The sequence below is a fragment of the Lutra lutra genome, chromosome 7, assembly GCF_902655055.1.
Source record: "Lutra lutra chromosome 7, mLutLut1.2, whole genome shotgun sequence".
NCBI classification, from domain to species: domain Eukaryota; kingdom Metazoa; phylum Chordata; class Mammalia; order Carnivora; family Mustelidae; genus Lutra; species Lutra lutra.
The window spans coordinates 120,620,303-120,644,355 of record NC_062284.1 but is presented as its reverse complement, the minus strand read 5'-3'; the positions used below and the strand labels follow the sequence as shown (position 1 = coordinate 120,644,355).

General features: G+C 38.0%; 1 protein-coding gene across 2 annotated transcripts in view; it reads right to left on the bottom strand.

The window, feature by feature from the left end:
* Nucleotides 1-24,053, bottom strand: part of GALC (galactosylceramidase) — a 60,772-nt gene that overhangs the window by 30,423 nt on the left and 6,296 nt on the right. For both annotated transcript variants that reach the window (XM_047737633.1, XM_047737634.1), the window contains exons 2-8: nucleotides 22,484-22,552; nucleotides 22,185-22,248; nucleotides 20,307-20,420; nucleotides 17,978-18,117; nucleotides 15,771-15,809; nucleotides 13,178-13,308; nucleotides 1,017-1,172 (exon numbers count right to left, since the gene is read on the bottom strand). In XM_047737633.1, the coding sequence (XP_047593589.1) occupies nucleotides 1,017-1,172; nucleotides 13,178-13,308; nucleotides 15,771-15,809; nucleotides 17,978-18,117; nucleotides 20,307-20,420; nucleotides 22,185-22,248; nucleotides 22,484-22,552 (713 nt within the window). The remainder of the gene's footprint in view (nucleotides 1-1,016; nucleotides 1,173-13,177; nucleotides 13,309-15,770; nucleotides 15,810-17,977; nucleotides 18,118-20,306; nucleotides 20,421-22,184; nucleotides 22,249-22,483; nucleotides 22,553-24,053) is intronic.

The window sequence follows — 24,053 nt, the reverse complement described above, 5'->3', positions numbered from 1 at the left end:
AAATTCTCTCTTTACCCTCTCTCTCTGCACCTCCCTGCCCCATAAGCATGCATGTGCGATGCTTCCTCTCTCCCCTCCACCAAAAAAAAACATTGTGTTCTCTCTTAAGAGACAGTTATACAAATTAAGCGATTCTATGAGGAATCAGTCAGGCAGATTGGGAAGTGGACAGTCCATAAGACCACTTGCCTCATCTTTTCAAAAGGTCACAGTCATAAAAAATAGGGAAGGAAAGAGGGGCACCTGGGTGGCTCAGTCAGTTAAGCGTCTGCCTTTGGCTCAGGTCAAGATCCCAGGGACCTGGGATTGAGCACCATGTCAGTCAGGCTCCCTGCTCAGTGTGGAGGGAGTCTGCTTCTCCGTCTTCCTATGTGCACTGCCCCCACTCATGCACTCTCACTCCCTCTCAAATAAGTAAATTCTTAAAAATAAAATTAGGGGAGGAAGGAAACCATTCTAGATTAAAAGAGATTGTAGGGCATGACATCTAAATGCAATGCAAGCTTGATTGGCTCTTAGTTTTTTTTTAAAAAGGCTATAGATGATACCTTGAGGAATAATTAAGAAAATTTTAACATACACTAAGTAGCAGATATTTTTTTAAAGTGCTCTTATGCTCTTATGTATCAAAATGATATAGTGATCATGTAGGAGAATATCCTTTATGTTTTGGGACCACATGCTAAAATCTTTAGGGGCAAAGTGTTATGACATCTGTAATTTATAATTATTCATTAAAAGATATACATAACATCAAAAATCATAGAACTGCATAAATTTTACTATAAATTGTATCTCAATAAGCCTGACTTTATTCAATACAGACAATATTCAAATATAAAAAAACAGACAACCTTAGGTATAGATAGAGGTACAGATAAAGCTAATAAACCAAAATATTTATAATCGTTGAATCTAGGTTGTGAGAATATGGGAGCCTATTGTACTTTTTTCTACTTATTGTGTTTTTTTAAATTTTTCATAATAAAAACCTTTAAAAGTTTTCAATAACTTACGCAGTCATGTAGCCATTGATATAATTCTGATTCAATATACGGCCCAAGCAGCCTGCACCCACATCATTATTTAAGGTGCTAAAATCTTCAGAAGACCAAAGCTTCTTCTTAGTCAACTTCGCATCCTTTACTGTGTGGGTCCCAGGATAATGAGCTCTAGAAAAGAAAGCATGGAAATGGGAAAAGGCAGAACATGCCACTTATATCTATTTGTTGAATGAATAAAAACACGTCCTCACCACTGTTTTCTATTTTAAAACAATAGGCAGCTAGTGGGTAGAGGTCACACCAACTAGAAGCTTCTGCTTCCCATTCTTTTGTCTCCGGATGCCCTTAAAATGTCATAAGCCTATACTAACACACAGAATAGGAAGGAAGATCACCAGTGGATGAGAGATTTCTGTTTCTAGAAATCATAAAATGGATGGAATCCCGCTGACAGACAGAGACAGCAGAGGTGGTCACAGCCTAGAACACTCCAAGAGATGAATCAGATGGAGAGAGTATTCAGACTTCCCAGGGGAAGTAGAGAGCTCAGAACAGAAGAAAGGAGTATGAAGGAAACCAAAAATAAGACTAATGAGACTATTGTATACCTACCCCTGAGTAGAGAGAGAGAAAAACAGCTTGGTATTTTCCCAGGCAAAAACAGGAAGTCAAAAGCAACCAAAGCCCAGAGAGTTATTTCTTGAATAAAAAGAAGACACTAGGGGTGCCTGGGTGGCTCAGTGGGTTAAAGCCTCTGCCTTCGGCTCAGGTCATGATCTCAGGGTCCTGGGATCGAGCCCCACATCAGGCTCTCTGCTCAGCAAGGAGCCTGCTTCCCTCTCTCTCTCTGCCTGCCTCTCTGCCTACTTGTGATCTCTCTCTCTCTCTGTCAAATAAATCTTAAAAAAAAAAAAGAAGAAGAAAAAGAAGACACTACCTTGGGTAAGCTACAAACTATCACCCCAAAGCAGTGGCGGTTCTTAACCCTGGTGATTCTGCTGGTGGAGACGGGAGGGCCAAGCACGATTTGCTACTCCCATCCTACAGTACACAGGGCAGGTCCTCACAACAAGAACTACCCAGGGAAAATATCAAAAGTACAGAGGATGAGAAACCCTCCCTTATTCCAACATTTAAGAAAAGTCAGTCAAAGTATAAATGTGTATTTATTATTCTGAGTAAAAACTGCCTTAATGATGATTTTGGAAGTTACTGATTACTGAATAAAAACAATTAAGAAATTTCAAATAGAAATAGAAATAGAAAACGATGGCCAGTTGACAGAAGAACAAGAGCACATCAGCTAAGTGACTTTAGGCACATGAGTGTATACTTTCTAGGACAACAATTATTTACAGAAAATTTAATAATACGAGCAGAATAATGGGGACAGGATTAAATCGTAATTCTAAACTTTGTAGTTTGGTGTCACAGTATTCATTACATTAAAGAAATGAAGACCTGTTTTGGTTTGTAGTTATTTAATTCCATTTAGGTCATGAATCTTGCAAGAAAAATTCCCATTTGGGAATTCATTCTACCTCATGAAGATGAATTAGGGCACAGTATCAATTTGGCATTTCAGGATTTCACGAGGAAGAAAAGAACATGAAACAAACAAGAGAGGACATAAGAAGGATTCGAGAAAAATTAGGTAACAGCAAGATGTTGCCACATCAGCGAACTCCACTGAAAACAGGCATCTGACCCAGCAGTGTCAATACACAATACCTACAGAGAACTCAAGGGTAGCTAGTACCTAACAGGGTTAAGAAATTATTATTCTGAGACTGCAATGCCCAACACGTGAAGTCTGTTACCAATCTTCGTAACGATTTTAACAAATTTTTACATTTTAGTTTCATAAGAATGAAGCTGAAGTATCTCAGAACCAAATATCCTAGAACTTCATTCTATGATCATGATATTCAGCCACATACTAGTATTAAGATTCATCCCAATGTTACTCAGCCAAATGTATGCTTGGTCTATCTCTGGTCAAATATACTTGCAGAAAAAAGTAAAAGCTGGGGGGACCTGGGCAGCACAGTCAGTTAAGCGTCAACTCTTGGTTTCAGCCCAGGTTATGATCTCTATCTCAGGGTTGTGGGATTGAGCCCCACAAAGGGCTCTGCATTGAGTTCAGAGATGGCTTGAGACTCTCTCCCTCTCCCTCTGCCCTGCCTTGCGGTGCTCGCTCTCACTCTCTCTCTAAAACAAATTAATAAATCTTAAAAAGAAAAAGAAAAAAAAAGGAAATAAAGTGAAAGCCTGGAAAGTAATATGCTATTGTGTTACTAATGATCTCCAGATTTTAGGATTCTGAGTAAGTTCTATCTTTACAAGGTTTCTACCTTTTCCAAATTTTCTATAGTCATGAATTATTTTTATAATCTAAAAAAGTATCTCTCTTAAAGTTCCAGATAACTAAGAGATCCAAGTACAATACTGTTGACAGTTTAAACCAACAGAAATATGAGGTGATCAACACGTGTATAATTTTAAATTTTGTAGCAGCTGCATTTAAACAAAGCGAAAGGGAAATTTTCCTGATATATTTTGTTTAACCCAACGTATCCAAAATATTATCATTCAACATGTAGTCAACATAAAAAACTAATAACATTTAACATTTTTAAAATATCAAATCTTTAAAAGCCAGTGTCTACTTTACAATTATAATACACCTAAATTCCGACTAGCCACGTTTCAAGTGCCCCTTAGCTAACTGTGGCTAGTGGCTACCGAATTAGACCATACAGGTCTAAACTCTTCACGGTTTCAGAAATACGTAGCCAACAATCCAATCGGGAATGGTAGAGCCTCATGGGCAGGATAAGCTGCCTGACCAAAGACCACATTGATGAAGACAGGCATACTCAGGGTTAGGGAGAGACAACAGTTAGGCAATAAGGAGAATCGGGCCCAGAAGGAGCAGACCCCAGAAGGCACTACGACTACAAAACAGGAGCTTCCGCAGTTAGGCCAAGTACAACATGAAGATGGAAGGAGATCTACACTTCCTAGGGAGCGGGCAGCCAGAGAATGAAGAACTCCTGAACAAAATCTTATTATTCCACAATAACCTAAATTTGGAAATGATCCAAATGACCACTAACAAAGAACAGATGGATAAATTGTGACTTATTCCTACAACTAAATGCAAAACAGGAATTAAAAGGAATCATGTCTATACCTGGCAATAAGAGTTAATCTCAAGAATACAATGTTGACCAAAATAATAGATACTCAATGATGCCATTTTCTTTTAAGATTTTATTTATTTATTTGAAAGAGAATGAGTGAGAGAGAGCACAAGGCAGCAGGGAGAGGGAGAAGCCGACTCCCCACTGAGCAGGGAGCCTGATGCAGGGCTCCATCCCAGAACCCTGGGATCATGACCTGAGTTGAAGGCAGATGCTCAACTGACTGAGCCACCCAGGTGTCCCTCCATGATGCCATGTAAATAAAGTTTTTTTTTATTTCAAATCAATTAGCCAGGGGTGCCTGTGTGGCTGTCGTTAAGCACCGGCCTTTGCTCGGGTCTGGGATAGAGCCCCATACTGAGCTCCCTGCCCAGCGGGAAGCCCACTTTTCCCTCTCACACTCTCCCTGCTTGTGTTCCCTCTCTCTTGACACTCTCTCTGTCAAATATATACATAAAATCTTTTTTAAAATTTTAAATTAAAAAATAAAATCAATTAGCTAAACAGACACATGAAAAACCGTTCATCATCATTAGCCATCAGAGAAATTCAAATCAAAACCATATTGAGATATCACCTTAGACCAGCAGAATGGCAAAAATTGACAAGACAAGAAACAACAAATGTTGGAGAGGTTGTGGAGAAAGGGGAACCCTCTTACACTGCTGGTGGGGATGCAAGCTGGCACAGTTTTTCCACTTTGTAAAACAGTGTGGGGGTTCCTCAAAAAGTTAAAAATAGAGCTACTCTATGACCCAGCAATTGCACCACTAGGTATTTATCCCAAAGATACAGATGCAGTGAAAAGAAGGGCCACATGCACCCCAACATTCATAGCAGCAATGTCCACAAAAGCCAAAGTGTGGAAGGAGCCAAGATGTCTTTCAACATATGAATGGATAAAGATGTGGTCCATATATACTATGGAATATTACTCAGCCATCAGAAAGGATGAATACCTAACTTTTGCATCAACATGGTCGAGATTGGAGGAAAATATGCTAAGTGAAATAAGGCAAGCAGAGAAAGTTAATTATCATATGGTTTCACTTCTTTGTGGAACATAGGAATAGCACGAAGGACATTAGGAGAAGGAAGGGAAAAATGAAGGGGGGGAAATCAGAGGGAAAGACGAACCATGAGAGGCTATGGACTCTAAGAAACAAACTGAGGGTTTTAGAGGGGAGAGTGGGGGGAAGAGTTACACCAGTGATAGGTATTAAGGAGGACACGTATTGCGTGGAGCACTGGGTGTACAGAAAAACAATGAATCATGGAACACTATGTCAAAAACTAATGACGTACTGTATGGTGACTAACATAACATAATAAAAAAAATAAAAATAAAATCAATTAGCCAACATATAGTACATCATTACTTTTAGATGTAGAGCTCAGTAGTTCATCAGTTGCATATAACACCCAGTTCTCATCACATCACATGCCCTCTAAATAAAGTTTTAAACAGGGAAAATTAGTCTACAGTGTTAGGGATAACATTAGTAGCTGCCTTTGGGACCAGAGGAGAGGCCAATGATTAGAAAGCTTTCCAAGGGAAGAGTTGCTCAGATACTGATAATTTTCTATTTCTTGACCTGGGTGGTGGTGATGCAGTTATGTTCATTTTGTGACAATTCAGTATGCCATATTCTTATTTTTTATATAAGAATTATATATTATATATATAATATATATATATATTTATATATAATATTTTTATATATTTTTAATATACTTTTATGTATGTTGGTATGTGTATATATGTATGTTATCCTTTGTTAAGGAGATGATTGTTAAACAACAGAGGTATAGGAAACTAAAAGAGAGAATTCTAGAATTATTATAAAAAACACATTTTAGAAATGAAGAAAGGAAAAAGAAACACAAGATAGAATAGACCTTGTGGAAAACACAATAAGGAAAATAGAGGATAGCAAGGATAAAACTTTAGAGAATCAAACAGAAATAAAGAGATAACAATGGTTTGAGAGAAACAGAGAATAAAGGTAATATGCAAACAAGATCCAAAATGCATTACTGGGTATTCTAAAAGGAAAACCAAAGCAATGGAGCAGGATAATTACTTAAATTAAGATTTAAGTAAATCTTGGGGCGCCTGGGTGGCTCAGTGGGTTAAAGCCTCTGCCTTCAGCTCAGGTCACTATCCCAGGGTCCTGGGATCGAGCCCTGCATCGGGCTCTCTGCTCAGCAGGGAGCCTGCTTTCCCCTCTCTCTCTGCCTGCCTCTCTGCCTAGTTGTGATCTCTATCTGTCAAATAAATAAAATTTAAAAATATATATTTAAGTAAATTTTATTGAAATAAGAAAACACAAATACAGTGAAAAGGCATATAATATATACTGGAAATGTTAAAGAGTATATAACTACTAGATTTAAAAGTTAAGGAAAAATATACTTTGAATATACAGGAATTGTGCCCAAGTCATTTATAAGGAAGAAAAAAATAAGTTTCATCAAGGATAACACACTTGAGAATGGCAGAACCATAAGATCAAAGGGCACCTTATAGAACAGAGATGCTCAATCTTCCTATATACTGTTTTGTACTTTTACTCAAGAAATAAGCAACTATCTTGCTTAAACCACATTCTGTTTTGGTCTATGATAACAATTTAAAACAATTTAAATACCCTAACACATGGAAGCTAGAGATGTAGATGTCTGACATAGTTCATTGATCCAAGAAGCCAGGACCTAGTTTCAATTATCCCCCCATGGAAATAGAACTAATTCCTTTTACTGGAATATAAGATAAGCATACCTACAAAACTATATTTGCTATTCTTGGAGACAGTTTCATTAACTAATATGAGGCTTTTTCTATTATTTCCACTCTGCAAAGATAAGGAATTCCAGGAGCAAAATAGAATGTTCACACAAAAAATAGGAAATACTGTTTAGAGGCCTCAGACTACAAAGAATGTAATGGCATAAAGAAAAAGAGTATATTTTACTTTCATACAGTCATTCCAAGTTGAGAATCAAGGTTGGTGGAAGCAGCACTTCTATCTTCTTCTTGGTCAAATGGCTGCCTCAGATTCTAGCCAGTTGGAAGGAAAAGGGGTAGAAGAGAGTGTACCCAATATCCTACAGTATAAACCCTCAGGTGTTACTTATCAATTGTGCTCTCATTTCATCACCAGAAACTTAATCCTATTGTCCTATCTTTTTTTTTTTAATATTTTATTTACTTATTTGAGATAGAGACAGTGAGAGAGAGCATGAGTGAGGAGAAGGTCAGAGGGAGAAGCAGACTCCCCGTGGGGCTGGGAGCCCGATGCGGAACTCGATCCCAGGACTCCAGGATCATGACCTGAGCCGAAGGCAGTCGCGTAACCAACTGAGCCACCCAGACGCCCCCCTATTGTCCTATCTTTACTGTGAAGAATGCTGAGAGTCTTGCCTTGGGCCCAGGAAGAACAGGATAGGTTTTGGTAGACCACCAGCAGCTGCTTCTGCATTAGGGTAAGTGAGAGGTCCAAAAGAGGGGGGAAACAACAACCAGAAAAGAAAGAAAGAAAAGAATCTAGCATCATTGGGGCACCTGGGTGGCTCAGTGGGTTAAGCCGCTGCCTTCGGCTCAGGTCATGATCCCAGGTCCTGGGTTCGAGCCCCGCATCGGGCTTTCTGCTCAGCGGGGAGCCTGCTTCCTCCTCTCTCTCTGCCTGGCTCTCTGCCTACTTGTGATTTCTCTCTGTCAAATAAATAAATAAAATCTTTAAAAAAAAAAAAAAGAATCTAGCATCAGAATTCTCAACAGCAACATTTTATGTGAGTAACCAACAGCATAAATTTTATGGCATTCAAGGATTAAGAAAATGTGAGTCAGTGAGTTTATATCTAGCCAAACTGTCCTTCAAGTATAAAGGCCAAAACGATGAGTTAATAAACATGTAAGAGATCAAGAAATATTGTTTCCATTAGCACTTCCTGAAAAATATGACAAATAGTAAGCTTCTGACACCCAAGAATCTAAGGAAAAAACTTCAGCAAAAGACCTGAAGGTGAACACTGCTTATGCTTAATGGTAGAACTAGACTAAAAGAAAGAGTAATTTAGTACATAAATATTACATGTTCTTTTTTTTTTTTTTTAATTTCTCTTAGAGAGAGAGAGAGAATACATGAGCCAAGGGAGGCGCAGAGAAGCAGACTCCCCACTGAGCAGGGAGCCTGACATGGGTCTCCAACCCAGAGCCCTGAGATCGCAACCTGAGCTGAAGGCGACGCTTAACTGACTGAGCCACCAGGTGCCCAAATGTTACATGTTCTGATAATGTGTAACTAATATAGCAGATGCAAAATAGGAGGAGGAGGAAAGAAAATGAAATGTAAACGAAGTCTGCCAACTGGCTGGGAGTTGAAGGCTACAGCTTGCAGCTGACAATCAAGACAGTAAAGCTTAAGGTCATGTAAGAATACAAAGATTAAGAAATTCTGGTAATTAAAATTCCATTGTAGGAGTGAGAAGGCAAGAAAGAGGAAGTTATGAAATAAGTTTCACACTGCTTATAGTAAACCAACACATAATAACTACATAGAAAAGGAACTAAGAGTATTAGTATGAGCATTTTCTCAACTGCTGCACTATTGATATTTTGGCGGGATAATTCTTTGTTGTGGGGAATTTATCCTGTGCTTGGGAGGATACTTAGAAACATCTCTGACCTCCACCCATCATGCCAGTACAATCACAAATATTTCCAGGCATTACCAAATGTTCCCTGGGAGGCACGTTATCCCCAGCTGAGAACCACTGGTATAAAGGTATCAGTATAAATGCAATCCATAGAATCAAAAAATCAAACCTTGCTAAGTAACAAAAAAGATACTTCCTTCAAAAAGAGCAAAGAAGGGGTGCCTGGGTGGCTCAGTGGGTTAAGGCCTCTGCCTTCGGCTCAGGTCATGATCTCAGTGTACTGGGATCGAATCCCCGCATTGGGCTCTCTGCTCTGCCAGGAGTCTGCTTCCTCCTCTCTCTTTCTCTGCCTGACTCTCTCCCTACTTGTGATCTCTGTCCATCAAATAAATAAATAAAATCTTAAAAAAAAAAAAAAAGCAAAGAAAACAAATCACATAGCACGATTTTGTTTTAGTATATACATAGTGTAAATAATTAAATAATAAGACAATATAGAGTATATCATTATATCATTAATTATATATGGTTTCAATAATATCTTTAAGTACAAATGAGTTTAAACCAAGCATTAAAATCAGAAGATTTTTAAAGCAGCAAAAAAAGCAAAATCTAAATCTATGCTTTATGCAAGCCACACACATAAAAAGAAATAACATCAAGAGGTGAAGGATGAAAGTATGGGCGAAGATAGTTCAGGCAAATATGAATGAAAAGAAAGCAGAGGTCTCTCTCTTAGTCATAGGCAAAGCAAAATTCATACCAAGAAACATAATGAGGCAAAGAATGACATTTTCTTTCCTTTTCGGGTTTTTTTCTTTGGTCACCTCTACACCCCATGTAGGGCTCAAACTCACGACCCCAAAATCAAAAGTCACATGTTCTTCCTCCTGAGCCAGCAAGGTACCCCAAAGAACGTCATTTTCTAATGTCAACAGTTCAAAGATAAGATGATAAGGTAAGACATTAATACCTGTAACATAACACAGAGCAACTTTCAAAAGCATAAACTGCATGAAACTGAAACCCACAAGTGAGAGGAAACTAACACTGGGTAACCCTGGATAGTTGAAGTGAACAAAATAATTAGGATACAGAATACCTACATAATGCAATCACTAAGGTAGATAATACACACTCAACCTTTATATCCTGATTAAAAAAATATATATCCTAATATAATAAGACAAAAAGAAGCTTCTGGGAAAGTTTTTGAAAAAAAATTTTTAAATACATTTGGCATTAAATGACCACAGTACAATGAAATGAGAAAATAAAATAGAGCTAAAGCTGTCCCCAAAGGAATATTTGCTTCGTCAGATGTCCATATCAATAAAGATAAAATGAATTAAACAACTAACTTTTTCATGAAGACACAGCAAATCCCATAGCTTCATTCAAATATTTTTTACTAGACAAATATATTCAAAAATCAATACAACTTTGTTTTCCCCTCAAGACTTGAGCTGCTTATGAAAGTTTTAACAATAAAGGCAAAAAACTATATTCTAATTTCAATGTATGAAATGTTTAAATACATCTTCCTTTTCTTGCCATAAATAAATAAATAAATAAATAATCCTAAATCTAACCTAATAATGCTTCTGTCAATTTCCAGTAAGAAACAGAACAGATGGGCAGGTTAAACTAAATTGCAAGGATGAAACTATTAAATCCCAGACTGTGAGACACTTTACAGGACAAACAATCCAGTTTCTTTAACAAATGAAAGGGAATAAAAAGATGGGCAGCAGGGCACCTGGGTGGTTCAGTCGGTTAAGGTTAAGCGTTTGCCTTCAGCTCAGGTCATGATCCCAGGATCCTGGGATTGAGCCCTACACTGGGCTCTCTGCTCAGCAGGGAGCCTGCTTCTCCCTCTCCCTGCCGCTCCCCCTCCCCTGCTTGTACTTTCTTTGTCAAATAAATAAATAAAATCTTAAAAAAAAAAAAAAAGATGGGGCAGGAACCGAGAAAATCAGAAGAGACTTAAACATCAACCAATCACAATGTATGAAACTAAATTGAATCCAGATTCAATTAAAGCTATAAAATAACAGGAACAAATACTTGATAATATCAAGAAACTGTTACATTTTTGGATGTAATATTGGTATCGTTTATGGTAAAAAAAAAAAAAAAGGAAATCTTTAAAGATGCATGGTAAAATTTTTACGAAAGAAATAACGTAATGTGTGGGATTTGCTTCAGAATAATGCGGGAGGAAGAAGAGAAACTGTAAGCAGAAAGAGCTCGGCACCCCCAGAAACAGAAAGACAAGCTTTCTTGACATGAGAAATGTCATCTTGGGCCCCAGCCATCTTGCCATCTATGCCTGACTGGCACTACTTGCCCAAAGCACATTTCTTGCAGAACTTCCTGATATATGTTGAAATTGCAGAGCAACAGATCCCAGTAGATAACAATTTCAAGGAAACCATAAAATGCAAGCACAAACAGCCACTATCAGGCCAGGAGATAACCTAATCATATCAGGAACAATAAATCAGTAGTAAATCTTCCAGTGCTGGTTTAAAAATAAAGACTGACCTGACGCACATTCTTGAGCTATCTTTGCAGGATCTGGACCGTTTTGAGTGCTCAGATACCAGGAACTGATGATGCTGACTCTCATGATTTGGGCTCTGTCACTTTAAGATGAATTCTGCCCCTACTACATGCTGAATGCCCCACTGAATAAGCCCCATCACCTAAAACTTCCTCAGTTTTGTTGTTCAAGGAGACCCCGCTTTGGAAACATTCCTGGTGTTCTCGTTTACTTGTTGCAAGTAAAACCCTTCTTTTTTTGTCCTTTGGCTTGGTGTGTCTTTTGGCTCCACACACATCAAAAGATGCAAACCTAGTTTCAGATAACAGAATGGACAGGATATGGATGGAGAACTAGCAATGGGGTCACAGTTATGGAGGCTGAGTTACAGGAACCAGGAGATTCATTATATTATTCTGCCTACATCATATACATTCAAAATACTTCATTAAAAAAAATAGGGACATGTAGATCAAGCAGTCTTCATAGTGAATGAAGAGTGCATTCCATACATATGTGTATTCTATTTTTCAAATGTTTATATACATCATCACAACAGACAAAATTCAAATTCACTTAAAAAAAATACTGGTAGGTGAGGGGTAGAAGAAGAGGAAATTGGAGGAAGATGGTCAAAAGGCACAAAATTCCAGTTATAAGATAAATCAGTACTAGGGATGTGCTACACAGCATGAGGCCTATAATGAACAATGCTGTGGGACAAATAGTAAAGTTGTTAAGAAAGTAGGTCCTGGGAGCTCTCATTATAAAGAGAAATCATCTTTCCTTTTCTTTTGACTGTATCTATATGAGATGATGGATGTTAACTAAACCTATCATGGTAATTATCTCACATATATGTAAATCAAATCATTATGCCCTATACCTTAAAGTTATACAGTGATGTATGTCAATTATTTCTCAAAAAAACTGGAAAAAAATTTAAAAAGACAGAAAAAAATTACTAGAACTCAGGAAGGCCAAGGCCCAAAGGACTGACTGGCAAAACTAAAGAGCAGGATCAAAGCCAGCCTGCTAAGGAAACATGACAAGAGCCATGGCCGGTAATCAGCCGTGCCATTTACATGAAGTGTTCATTCATGGAAGAATGCCCAACACAGGAAGTCTGTCTTTTGTAATTTCTAAAATTTAAATACTACTCTGTCCCTTAATTGAAACAAAGCCATGTTTCATTACTCCAAACGTTAACACATTTCTTAAAAAGTACCAATATATTCCATTGTCATAGAAAGATCTCAATCTATAGGTGACCATCGAATAATGTGCATGACCCCCCCCAACTATGTGCATCTGAAAATCCAGATATGATCTTGGACTCCCCAAAAACGTAATTACTAATAGCTTGTTGACCAGAAGACCAATAACATTAATAGTTGATTAACACATATTTTATATGTTCTATGTGTTACATACTGTATCCTTACAGTAAAGGAAGCTAGAGAAAAGAAAATGTTATTAAGAAAATCACAAGGAAGAGAAAATACATTTATAGCAATGTAAAAATTCCACACATCAGTGGACTGGCTCAGTTCATACCTGTGCTGTTCAAGGGCCAACCATGAATACATTTCAAAGGGAAAGGAATGAAACACCAGTCATGGGTGTTTTCGTTAAGTAAATACAAGAAAGCTCCCTCTGAAAACGTAATCAAGCGGGAAGGAAAAGCAGAAACAAAGGTACAGTCAAGTATTGAAAGCAAGCAATCAGAAACTGGTAAGCTTTCAAAGCAAAACCTTCCTTACCCTATAACATCAATCACCTCCAGGAGCTCAGAGTCGAGCAACATAGAAGCAGAAATGGGTTCCCAGAGATTGTCACTCGCTATGATTTTCACTCGATCAAGACCTTGATAGTTCAGCATTCTTCTTAACACCTTTCGGAGAGAGAAAGAGAACGCAGGAAAGTTTACAAATGAGTTTTCAGCTGTTGAATTACAACCACAATAGCTGAAGTAACTTGGAAAATCAGCATCCTGGATAATAGTATCAATATTATTTCTCAATAGAAACGTGCCTCCTATGGAAAATATAAAGCATTATCATTAAGATAACCTACTTCATGGGAATATAAAAAGAAAAAAAAAAAAACAAGAGGTAAAAATGCTTTAGAGGAATTCTCCCTCTGACTTTAATGGAATCAACAACAGACATAATAGCAAAAAAAAAAAACAAAAAAAAAAAAAAAAAAAAACACCACCATATATATGCAGATCACTAGTTTAAAAGAAAAAGGAAACCAGATTCTACTGTTTCCAATGCTTCCTTCAAATGAACTAGAGAAGCACATGTATAATCACGAGGAAAAACACAGGCTGTGAAACGTCAAACCTGGGTAGATAAAAAAGTTCCCCACCTTCACTATTGGGACCCTGTCGTGAAGCCGCCCCCAACTGCGGGGTCACACAGAACACACGCAGGAACGTGGCTTCCACCCTGGGCTCTTGATGCTCTCATTAGCCCTGCGCTCACAGAAGTCACGACTTTGCAGGAACAACCCTGTGCTTCCATCTTATCCCAGCTCCACTGCCCCACCTCCCACAGCCCCACAATGCCCCTCCACCGCATCTCACTTCACTGATAATGCCTGCAGCCTGGAGGTGACCCTGACTTACACGGACCTGGCTGCAAGCCACCCCATCAAACTCCACAGCTCCAGATTAAAGCATGCCGGTCCCCTGGTGATCACCGAAGCCACGCGAGCCTCAGAGTTCCCGTGTGTCTACTCTTTCACCCTAGCTCTTCCCCCAAATCCCTTTACTCTCAATCATCATTTCTTGGTGGCATCCTGCCCCTGCCCTAGCAACCAGGGGAGTTCCTATGCATCCCACCTTGAAGATTCCAACCACACGGCACCTTCTCTAACAGCATTCCCTAATCCGCCTAGGCAGAAGTGTCAATGTCCACTCTGTACCTTCTGACAACCCTGCATGGGCATTGTTCTACTAGAGAAATTATGGCTGAATTTTCATTGCCCATCCAGGACTATAGCCCTCAAATGTGAACTCCTTTTGGGAAGCAACAGTATTTTGTGTCCTTGTCTTGTAAGCATGTGCAGAGTGACAGACACCCCCCAGTGTTGAGTCAATGCTTGCTGATGGAATAAATGAATAAATAAATTGAAAGAAATTTAGTGGATATTACCTGCTTAAACACACAACACACTTAAAGAAAGAAATTTTTTTTTAAACCCAAACAAAATATAACCACAAAACCATGTTTTTTTGGAGCAAACACAAGACAAAAAGAACTGGAAAGCAAACCAGAGACTGCCTCCACCTGAAAAGTTAAAGTGGCATTAGTTTCCCAGTGACAGAGGAATTATTATTCTCAGTTTTTCCTTTCCTGAAAAACAGCAATAATAGTAATTACCTAATAAAGAAGTTAGTAAGAATGAAATGGAGATAAATAACTAGGAAAAGCAACCCTAAAAAAGACACTTGGCAAATGTTACCGATTTGCTACCTATTTGCTAATCACAGAGAGAAACATATGGAACATTCCAATGTAACAAGCATTCCAAAGAAAATAACCAGGAGACTATATACGAGAAATTTTGATGTAAGATGTGGAACTGTATAAAATTTCTGGCCAGAAGAGACTTCCTTCCCAAGAGATGAACTCTTGACCTGGGCCAGAAGTGGCAAGAGTGTTACAGGCAATTGCTCATAACATTCCAACAGAAAAACTGGCATTCAGAACATATGAGGACAACAAAGTTAATTAATACATTCCAGCGACAGTTTTGTTTGTGAAAGCACCAATAAAATAATCGATGAGAGAGTTACCAGAAATGGCTCAACCAGTCAGCCCCAATTAGCAGTGTTTTCTTTATCTACATCATGGAATTACCTCTTCTTTCTTTGTCATAAAAACCTCTTGCCCACCCCACCAGGGCAGGACACTCTTTTGGTTTTCCAGAATCTGTGCTCCCTAAGTTTCAATTCTAACACCCCAAATAAAGGTCTTTGTTCTTTTTCAGGTTTGCCTCCTTTTCTCAGTTGACAATGAAAAAAAAGCTACATTTCTTTAAGTCCTAAAATAGTCTACCATGATGCATTGTTTTTATAATGATTATCATAATTCCACAAATAATAAATTTTAAAATAGGAAAATTAAACACAAGTCTTCAGACAAAGGAAATTTGGGGTTCACAAGGAATTATCTATGCTTTAATCAGGAATTTAAATATGATTAAGCTTTTGCTTGAATTTTATATCACAACTAGCAAAACAAATATCTATGCTGTAAAAAACAGTGTTTCTACTAATTTCCATGGAACCATAGAGAATTATTTACCAATAACTTTAAGATAAAAAAATTTTATAGTTGTACAGACCTTGATATAATTGATGTCAAATGACCTCTCATTCCAGATCTGCAAAACAGAAAGTCAAACAGTCTGAATTGAAAGTTAAAGGTCAGAAAGTTAAAATTAAAATATTATCTTTTAAAACCTTGAATATTTGGTGCGTATTTTTAGTAGTCACTTATTCTGGTGATTTCTTTTGTTTTTTTTATCTTTATTTCTTTGAGAGAGAGAGAGAGGGCAAGCAGAGGAAGAGGGAAGGGAGAGAAATCCTCAGGCAGACTCCCTGCTAAGCATGGAGCCTGACATGGGGCTCAATCCCAGGGCCCTGAGATCATGTGAGCTGAAATCAAGAGCTGGAGGCTTAACTGACTGAGTCGTCCACGCACCCCATTCCAAGGATTTCTAAAACGGGAATACCCATTCAATCATTCAACTAACATTGCCAGTGTAATGTGTGCAGGGACTCTTATTAGGCACTGGAGACCTAGCAGACACAGGGAATGTTGTAATAATTCTTACAAGATCTTACCAGCACACCTAAACCCAGGTATTAATAAGTACACTGTAGAAGTGATTTTTTTTTTAGCCCATATGATGTGCTACATCACAAAGGCAAATTCTTAACGAGGATAGATAAAAGGAAGATGCACAGCTCTCGTTGGTTTAGAATCAGGGGGAATGAAGTTTTAGAACTGAAAAAGAATTTCCATGACATTCGTTTTGGGGCTAAAAAAACTGTTAATAACAGAAATGGCCTTGAATCTAGGCACTATATATAACTCATTTAACTCTTGCGATACAGTGAAGTACTTCTTATGAAAGAAGCTCCTCACCACAGCCTATGAGTCTAAAAGAGATGTGAATTACCCGTTCTTTACCAGAAACATTTTCTAAGTGTAACTTCACCATAAAAATAAAATGTTATTTAGATCTAAACCTACATTTAGTTTCACTACAGGTTAAAAATACCCGGACAGGGCGCCTGGGTGGCTCAGTGGGTTAAGCCGCTGCCTTCAGCTCAGGTCATGATCTCGGGGTCCTGGGATCGAGCCCCGCATCGGGCTCTCTGCTCAGCAGAGAGCCTGCTTCCTCCTCTCTCTCTGCCTGCCTCTCTGCCTGCCTGTGATCTCTCTCTGTCAAATAAATAAATAAAATATTAAAAAAAAAAAATACCCGGACATTTGAAAGTTCTCAAACTAATTTTCAATTATAATTTGGAGAAAGATAACAAAAAAAAACAAGTATATTCTTGCTTCTGGCTCCCTACAGCCCTTAGCCCATCCTCATGTTCTCTCTCCTCCTGTGATATTACAGTTTATCTGTCCCAGTTTCTACCTCTCACTAACCTCCTTAAGGGTTTACTCATCTTAGTATCCCTAGAACATAACAGTCACAGTGCCTGAAACATAGCAGGAGCTCAATAATTGCTTGCCAATTGCATGAATGCTTTTAAAATCAGTTTTAACAGATGATGTATTAATATGCAAACAAGTATGGAGACCACTGTGTGTATATGTGAGGCTCTGTGAGGTACCATGCCTCCAGTCTGCCAACAGACCAGTTGGAAAGATGTTATTTCTACATTTTTTCAATCATTAAAAGGTGTTAAATAACAGTTTAAGATAAGGGTAGGCAGATTTTAGCCAGCCTGCCAAATCCAGTCCACCCACCATTTGTATTTTTTACAACCTGAGAGCTAAAAGTGGTTTTTACAGTTTTAAATGGTTACATTTTAAATGGCTGTATAATTACCTACATAATAGCCTTAATACTGCCTTTTGACCCACAAAACATAAAATATTTACTCTTTGACACACTAAGAAAAAGTTTGCCACCCCCTGGTTTAGGACAATAAAAGATTCAGCAAAATGAGATTAATCATTAAACTGTATGGTGAATATAGTATTTTTGTATGACTAGAGAAACTAGGGAAAGCGTTTTAAGAAGGAGAACGTGAGCTGGGGTGATACCAAAATCAAAATTAAAAATAAAAAAGAAAGGTAGTTGAGAGAAGGTATTATATACTTAGTAGTTTTCAAAAGGGGTCAAAATTTAGATGGGCAAAGAGGAGAAATAAAAGGTCACATGTAGTTAATTCATTATCAGATGCCAATAAAATAAATTAGTCTCATGACACAAAATGATCAGTCAACAAAATGCCACAGAATCAAATTACTTTAAAAAATTACAAATAAATGTTCAAAAGTTAATCAAGTTTTAAATACATTACTAACCCCAATGTAATCAATATCTAAATCATGATAATGCTTGGCACCCACAATCCAGGTCATGACATAGTAGGCAGTCAGCTGAAGATTTACATAAGGCCAGTTGTAATGTTTTCCCAGCCATCCAGGGAACGACCACGGCAACCCTGCAGACAGGAAAAGGTAAAGGTAGAGTGGGCATACCCGTGCTGGCCCCACTAGAAACAAAGCAAAAGAAACCTAGAAGAACACAGGTTAAGCAAAAAGCCAATACAGATTTTTTTTTTTAATACAGATCTTCTTAAAGATTATACACTGTGCACAAATTCTCAAAATCCCTTCCAGTTTATGAACTCAGCAACTCTTTACTGATCCCTAGAATTGCTTCCATAACTCCAAATGCTCTTTCAAGAAAAATAAAAACACTTTCTCAAAGATACTTACCAGTAGAAAGAAATGTAACATACAATTTAATTTAACATGCCCACCGCCTACTATAGGGATATTTAATATTCCATTTCTTACCTCTGAAGTCAAATCAGAGGTTAGGCTTATGCCTAACCATTCCTACAGGTTAAGTATAATACAAATTCCTCATTCATTCGTACAACTTCTAAAAACTTAAGCCTCCTTAAAATACTAATTAGTCAGATAATCAAATTTAGCAAAACTAGTTTGTCATCGTATCAGTATAAATGCCAATGACTCAATAGGAAAGTATGCCTTTGTGGTATGATTTAGACGAAATAACCCACATTCTTCCAACACCTTAATTATTATTTTTAAGAAAATGAGAACAGTCAAGAAGCACTAATTACAATTCTAAACCCTGTTACTAACATATCAAAATAAGCTCAACAGTTAAGTTCCTCAACTGTTTATATCACCAATTTAGTACACCACTGAAAAAAACCAAAATGAACAAAAGAACAAAATGCTTATTTTTCTAAACTCAGGAGGAATGCCTCAGTGTATGTATATTCCATAAGAAATGTGACACTAAAATACTGGAACACTTTAGAACAATGAAATGCCAAATACATTCAAAAGGCCCAGCATGTGTAAGTCTTTGTTAGAACATGGTTCAGCATGCCAGATTTTCTACATTTAAATGAGAAATGACCTTGAAAGCAGCCCAATGGTGCTGAAGTCAATAATGCTTCTTTTTTTTTTTTTTAACTGCTCCAAACATTTCTGGAATTTCTTACAAAAGACCATTTTGAAAGAACACACCAACTTCTCATTTTTTTAATTTAGAAAAACTTATGCTTGTCCTTTAATTCAGTCGTTGAAAATGATTTTTAAAATAATCTGAAATTGGGGCGCCTGGGTGGCTCAGTGGGTTAAAGCCTCTGCCTTCCGCTCGGGTCATGATCCCGGGGTGCTGGGATCGAGCCCCGCATCGGGCTCTCTGCTCGGCGGGGAGCCTGCTTCCTCCTCTCTCTGACTGCCTTTCTGCCTACTTGTGGTCTCTGTCTGTCGGATAAATAGGTAAGATCTTTGAAAAAAAAAAAGAGTTTTAAAAAATAATAATAATAAAATAAAATAAAATAATCTGAAATTAAACCCTAAAAAATTGATCTCACTGGTCTGACACAGACTGGATATGGAAGCCTGTTTCAAAAAATCAAACTCATTTCAAATGATGACTGTATGCCATCACTGGGTATGTTTACAACATCTTACAGGTCTGTGCATTAATATATGAGAACTGTAAAATAAATACAGTAGTCCTATTTGAGAAATCCAATGATCCTGCTACTAGAACTTAAGCTCCACAAGGGCGGGAATTAGGGGCTGGATTGCTTGGTACCCCCAATGCCTAGAACAGTGACTATCACGTTGCTGAGGTTCAAAACAAACTTTTATGTGTACCTCTTCTAGAAATGGGGTCTACTACTGTATGTAATGCATAATTTTACAAATAGTTGGTATATACTACTGTAGCTAATATATAATTGTCTAGATAGTATTGCCCTTTTACAAATTTTAATAAGAAACTTTGTTGAGGATAAGAGTTTAGCATCGCAAAAACAACCAGAATGGAATTAGGTTCTATATCTGATCTTGCCATTTACTAATTACCTGACCTTAAGTCAGTGGCATAACCTAAGCCCACACCGCTTCTGTAGATGGGAAGAGTAATGCCTCACTGAAGAGGTATTACACATATAGAGCAGACACAGTATCTAAGGGCAAAGAAAGGATCAAGTCTGACTCATGTTTTGCTGCTAGTACGATAATGGTAGTATTGGCAACATTATTAGTACTTCAGTATTAACAGTGACTCCACACAGAGAATTCAGAAGCTGAAAGTTAAACAGACTGCAAAAGCATGGCAAACTTCACTTGTTACCCATGAGTATAATATCAGGGTTCCGCTTCTTAGCTTCCTTCATTAACCACCACTCATATCCTCGGAAATAATTCTCATCTAACGCGTAGTGCATGTGAGAGGGTTCAGTACCATCTGCAGGGGAGAGAGCAAAAGAGAAAGGAAAGCACCCATTAATGGTTTCATAGGGTCCCTCTCCCCTATACATACACACATTTCAGAGAAGACATATTCTGGTTCCAATCCTGACATGGGGCAAGCAAGAATGATCTTAGATAACTGAGGATGGATGATCAAAGCATCTTATTTCACATTTTTTCATTACTCTAAGTATCATAAAAGTCTTGAAAAACAAAGCCACAACTTTCTATTATATAAGCAGCTTTGAGAGAAGTGTTGTCAATTCACGTAATTGAAAAGTCCTAGGACTACATTCTCCCAGGCTTTGGTCTGGTCTTTCCGGGGTTTTCAAATCCCCATGTTTGACACTGAGTTAGATCAGCTCAACTTCTGGCTTCTCAGTCCTTGACATGAATCTCCAGGCTCCTAAGCCCCATTCTCACACCCCAGGACTTGAGCCTATAGCTTGCCGTGTGACACCAAGACAACAGAGCTTTGACAGAAAAAAGAGTAGACATCTGTATTTCCCCTCTGTAAGAAAATTCTACCTCACCTCTGTGGTGTGACAAGGTCGGTAGCTAATATGAGTCCTCATAATGTCACATTTCACAAACATCTGCCCATGTTAGGAAGGGTCTCACAAGGAGAAAGGCCTTGCCCTCTTCTTCTCAGAGATAAACATCAGATTCACAAGAACTACCCACTTCTGTATCTCTACCTCTAATTTCACTTCAGCAAATGTAGAAGGCCAGCCATTACCCATTCTGCATGAAAGGAGTGGACAAGGAAATACACGTCCTCTTATGGTAGCTTGAAGAAGTTTGTGTTACAGAGGTTTCTTTTGTTTTTTCTTTTTTTTTTTCTTTCACTATTAATTAAACACTAATACCACCACACAGCCATATCTCTTTAACAAAAATTATTCCCAAGTCACCAATAGGAACACGTGTATACAGACGATACTGTAAAGTTCACTCTAATGGAATCTGGCCTGTAAATAATAAGCTACATTATCACGAAGAGAATTTTCTTCTTCCTGTACATTAATTGACTACATGGACTACACAAAGCCAATCAAAAGGGTGACAATGAAGATTAAAAATTTAATGGTTAAAAAATAATTTTGTTTTTGGGCGCCTAGGTGGCTCAATGGGTTAAGCCTCTGCTTTCAGATTAGGTCATGATCCCAGGGGGTCCTAGGATTGAGCCCTGCATCAGGCTCTCTGCCCAGCAGGGAGCCTGCTTCCCCCTCTCTCTCTGCCTGCCTCTTGCCTACTTGTGATCTCTGTCTGTCAAATAAATAAATTTTTAAAATCTTTAAAAAAAAATAATTTTGTTTTTAAAAGAGAAAAAAGCTGTATCTCTGAAATACTGATGACTTATATGTTTGCCACATTATTTTATTTAAAGCTAATAACATAATAACATTCTACATGTCTTCCACATTAAGAGTTTTCTTTTTTGAACTTCTCAATAAAAACTTATAATTGTCTCTATGCTCTATCTAGTGATATAGTTTTTTTTAAAAAACTGTGGGTTTGTTTACTACCGATTAATCCACTAAATAAGCAATCTAAAGTCCAAATGCTATTTTTTATGAGAAAAAATGAGTATTATGATGTATTTCAATAGGATAAAAAAGGAACAATAAGAAACAATCTGTAAGCAATAACTGACATCAATAATGTTGGTATCATTTATATTCTAATTCACAGTTCCTAAGTTTAAGTATAGATTAAAATGTTGAAGGAAATCAATCCCATTTCCCAAATCTCCTACCTGTTGTCTGCCCATCACCACCTATTTCGACTTTTAGAATATGCAAAGAGGCACCGAAGTTTGGCTGGGGAAAGAAGTATTAATACTGTGATTCACTGCAAGAAGGACAAAGCACATTAAGACAATTACTGATGCGAAAACCCATTTCAAATAAATAGCAACTTATTCCAAAAGTAATTTGCTGGTTTTTTGGTTTTTTTTTTAAAGCTAGAATTGTGAAGGCGATCAATTCTACCATTAAAATTCACCATAGTTTCAAAAATACCACAGATGCCATTAAATAATTATTTTCTCATTACCTTAAAGAGATAATCCAATATTTGAGAACGATAGGGCTCTGGATAATTTACTAGAAGTCGGGAGGTTGCCTAAAAAAAAATTTTCAAAAGTATGAATAAAACAAATCCAATCAGGAACATATTTCATAGTGCTGATGCATGCCATCCCCGGCAGGCCCATGTTTGGACAGTTCTTGGGGAAAGTTGAGTAGTGGAAAGTCATTTCCCAGGGCCTCCATCAGCCTCCCTGTATTCTATTCTCCACACTACTTGCCACATTAATCTTCCCAAAACACAAACCCAACCATGAAAATATTCTGTTTAAACCTGCCAAGACCTCCCCTCTGCCCATAGGAAAGCACCCATTAATGGTTTCATAGGGTCCCTCTCCCCTATACATACACACATTTCAGAGAAGACATATTCTGGTTCCTTTCAGGAGAGCTGGTTTCCTTTCTCCTTCAGGAGAGCTGGTTTCCTTTCCTTGAGCTTTCAGGATAAAGCTCAAATTGGTCAGTTTTATACCCAAATATCTTAACTATTTGACTGTGACACTTCAGCTGGTATCACTCTTATGCTTTCTATCTAGACTTATCAAATTACTTTTTCTCTTTCTTCTGTCTGGAATGAATTCCACATCCCCATTTGGCTACCTCCAATGCATCCTTTTCAGGGAAGGTCCCCTTCTGCTCCCTCCTACTAGTTTGATGTACGTAGTAGTAATCTGATGTAGTCCTGTGGACTCCTCTGGCCTCGGGTCTACATTTCTACTCTAACTGGTCTAACCCTGCACCCTCATCATCGTACTTCTGTCTCACCTCTGAGTTCCTCGAGGACAGGACTGTGTCTTACTCAAGTTCATATCTCCATTTATTCTCTTATTCAGTAAACATTTAATATCTTTTATGGTATTGTTGGTTGTGCTGGCACAGGCAACATCATACAGGAGGCTCTGAGTCAAGAGCTTGCACCCTGGTTACAAGCTATGTGACCAAAGGCACTCTGTTGTAAAGTAGGCTATCTTACTCCCTAGAACTCCTTCAGCTGTTCTAAGGTGAAAATAAGATGTATGTAAAGGACATAGCCCAGCAGCTGGCACACAGTTAGCACTCAATAAATGGCAAGCACTGTACAAAGAGTTTTTAAAAACACACTCTTCTCAGAGCTTACAGACTGGTGGAGGCTTACGTATTGAAATAGGCACTCTTTAAGTGAATGAACACTGTATATGCCCGATAACCCAGCCCTGATCAAAGGGAAAACAATGCTTCCAACCCTAAATTATGTCATTAGAACAGTGTGTTTGGCTGTTTGGGGGTTATTTTGCCTCTATGCAATCCTATCCGTAACACAGAAAATGCCAACTTTAAGCAAACACACATCATTACGCTATCGTCATTCTCAATGCAAAAGCATTAGTCAATGGCAAGAGCCAGTTCAGAGTACAATAGCCAAATGTTGAAATGCACAATCAAAGAATAACAAAGTACCAGTCACACTCCCTGAAAAAGGCCTGAGGCTGTTTCCAATCATCTCGGGAAGAAGCCTTCTCACAAGAGATGACACACAGTAAGCTCTCAATAAATGGCAG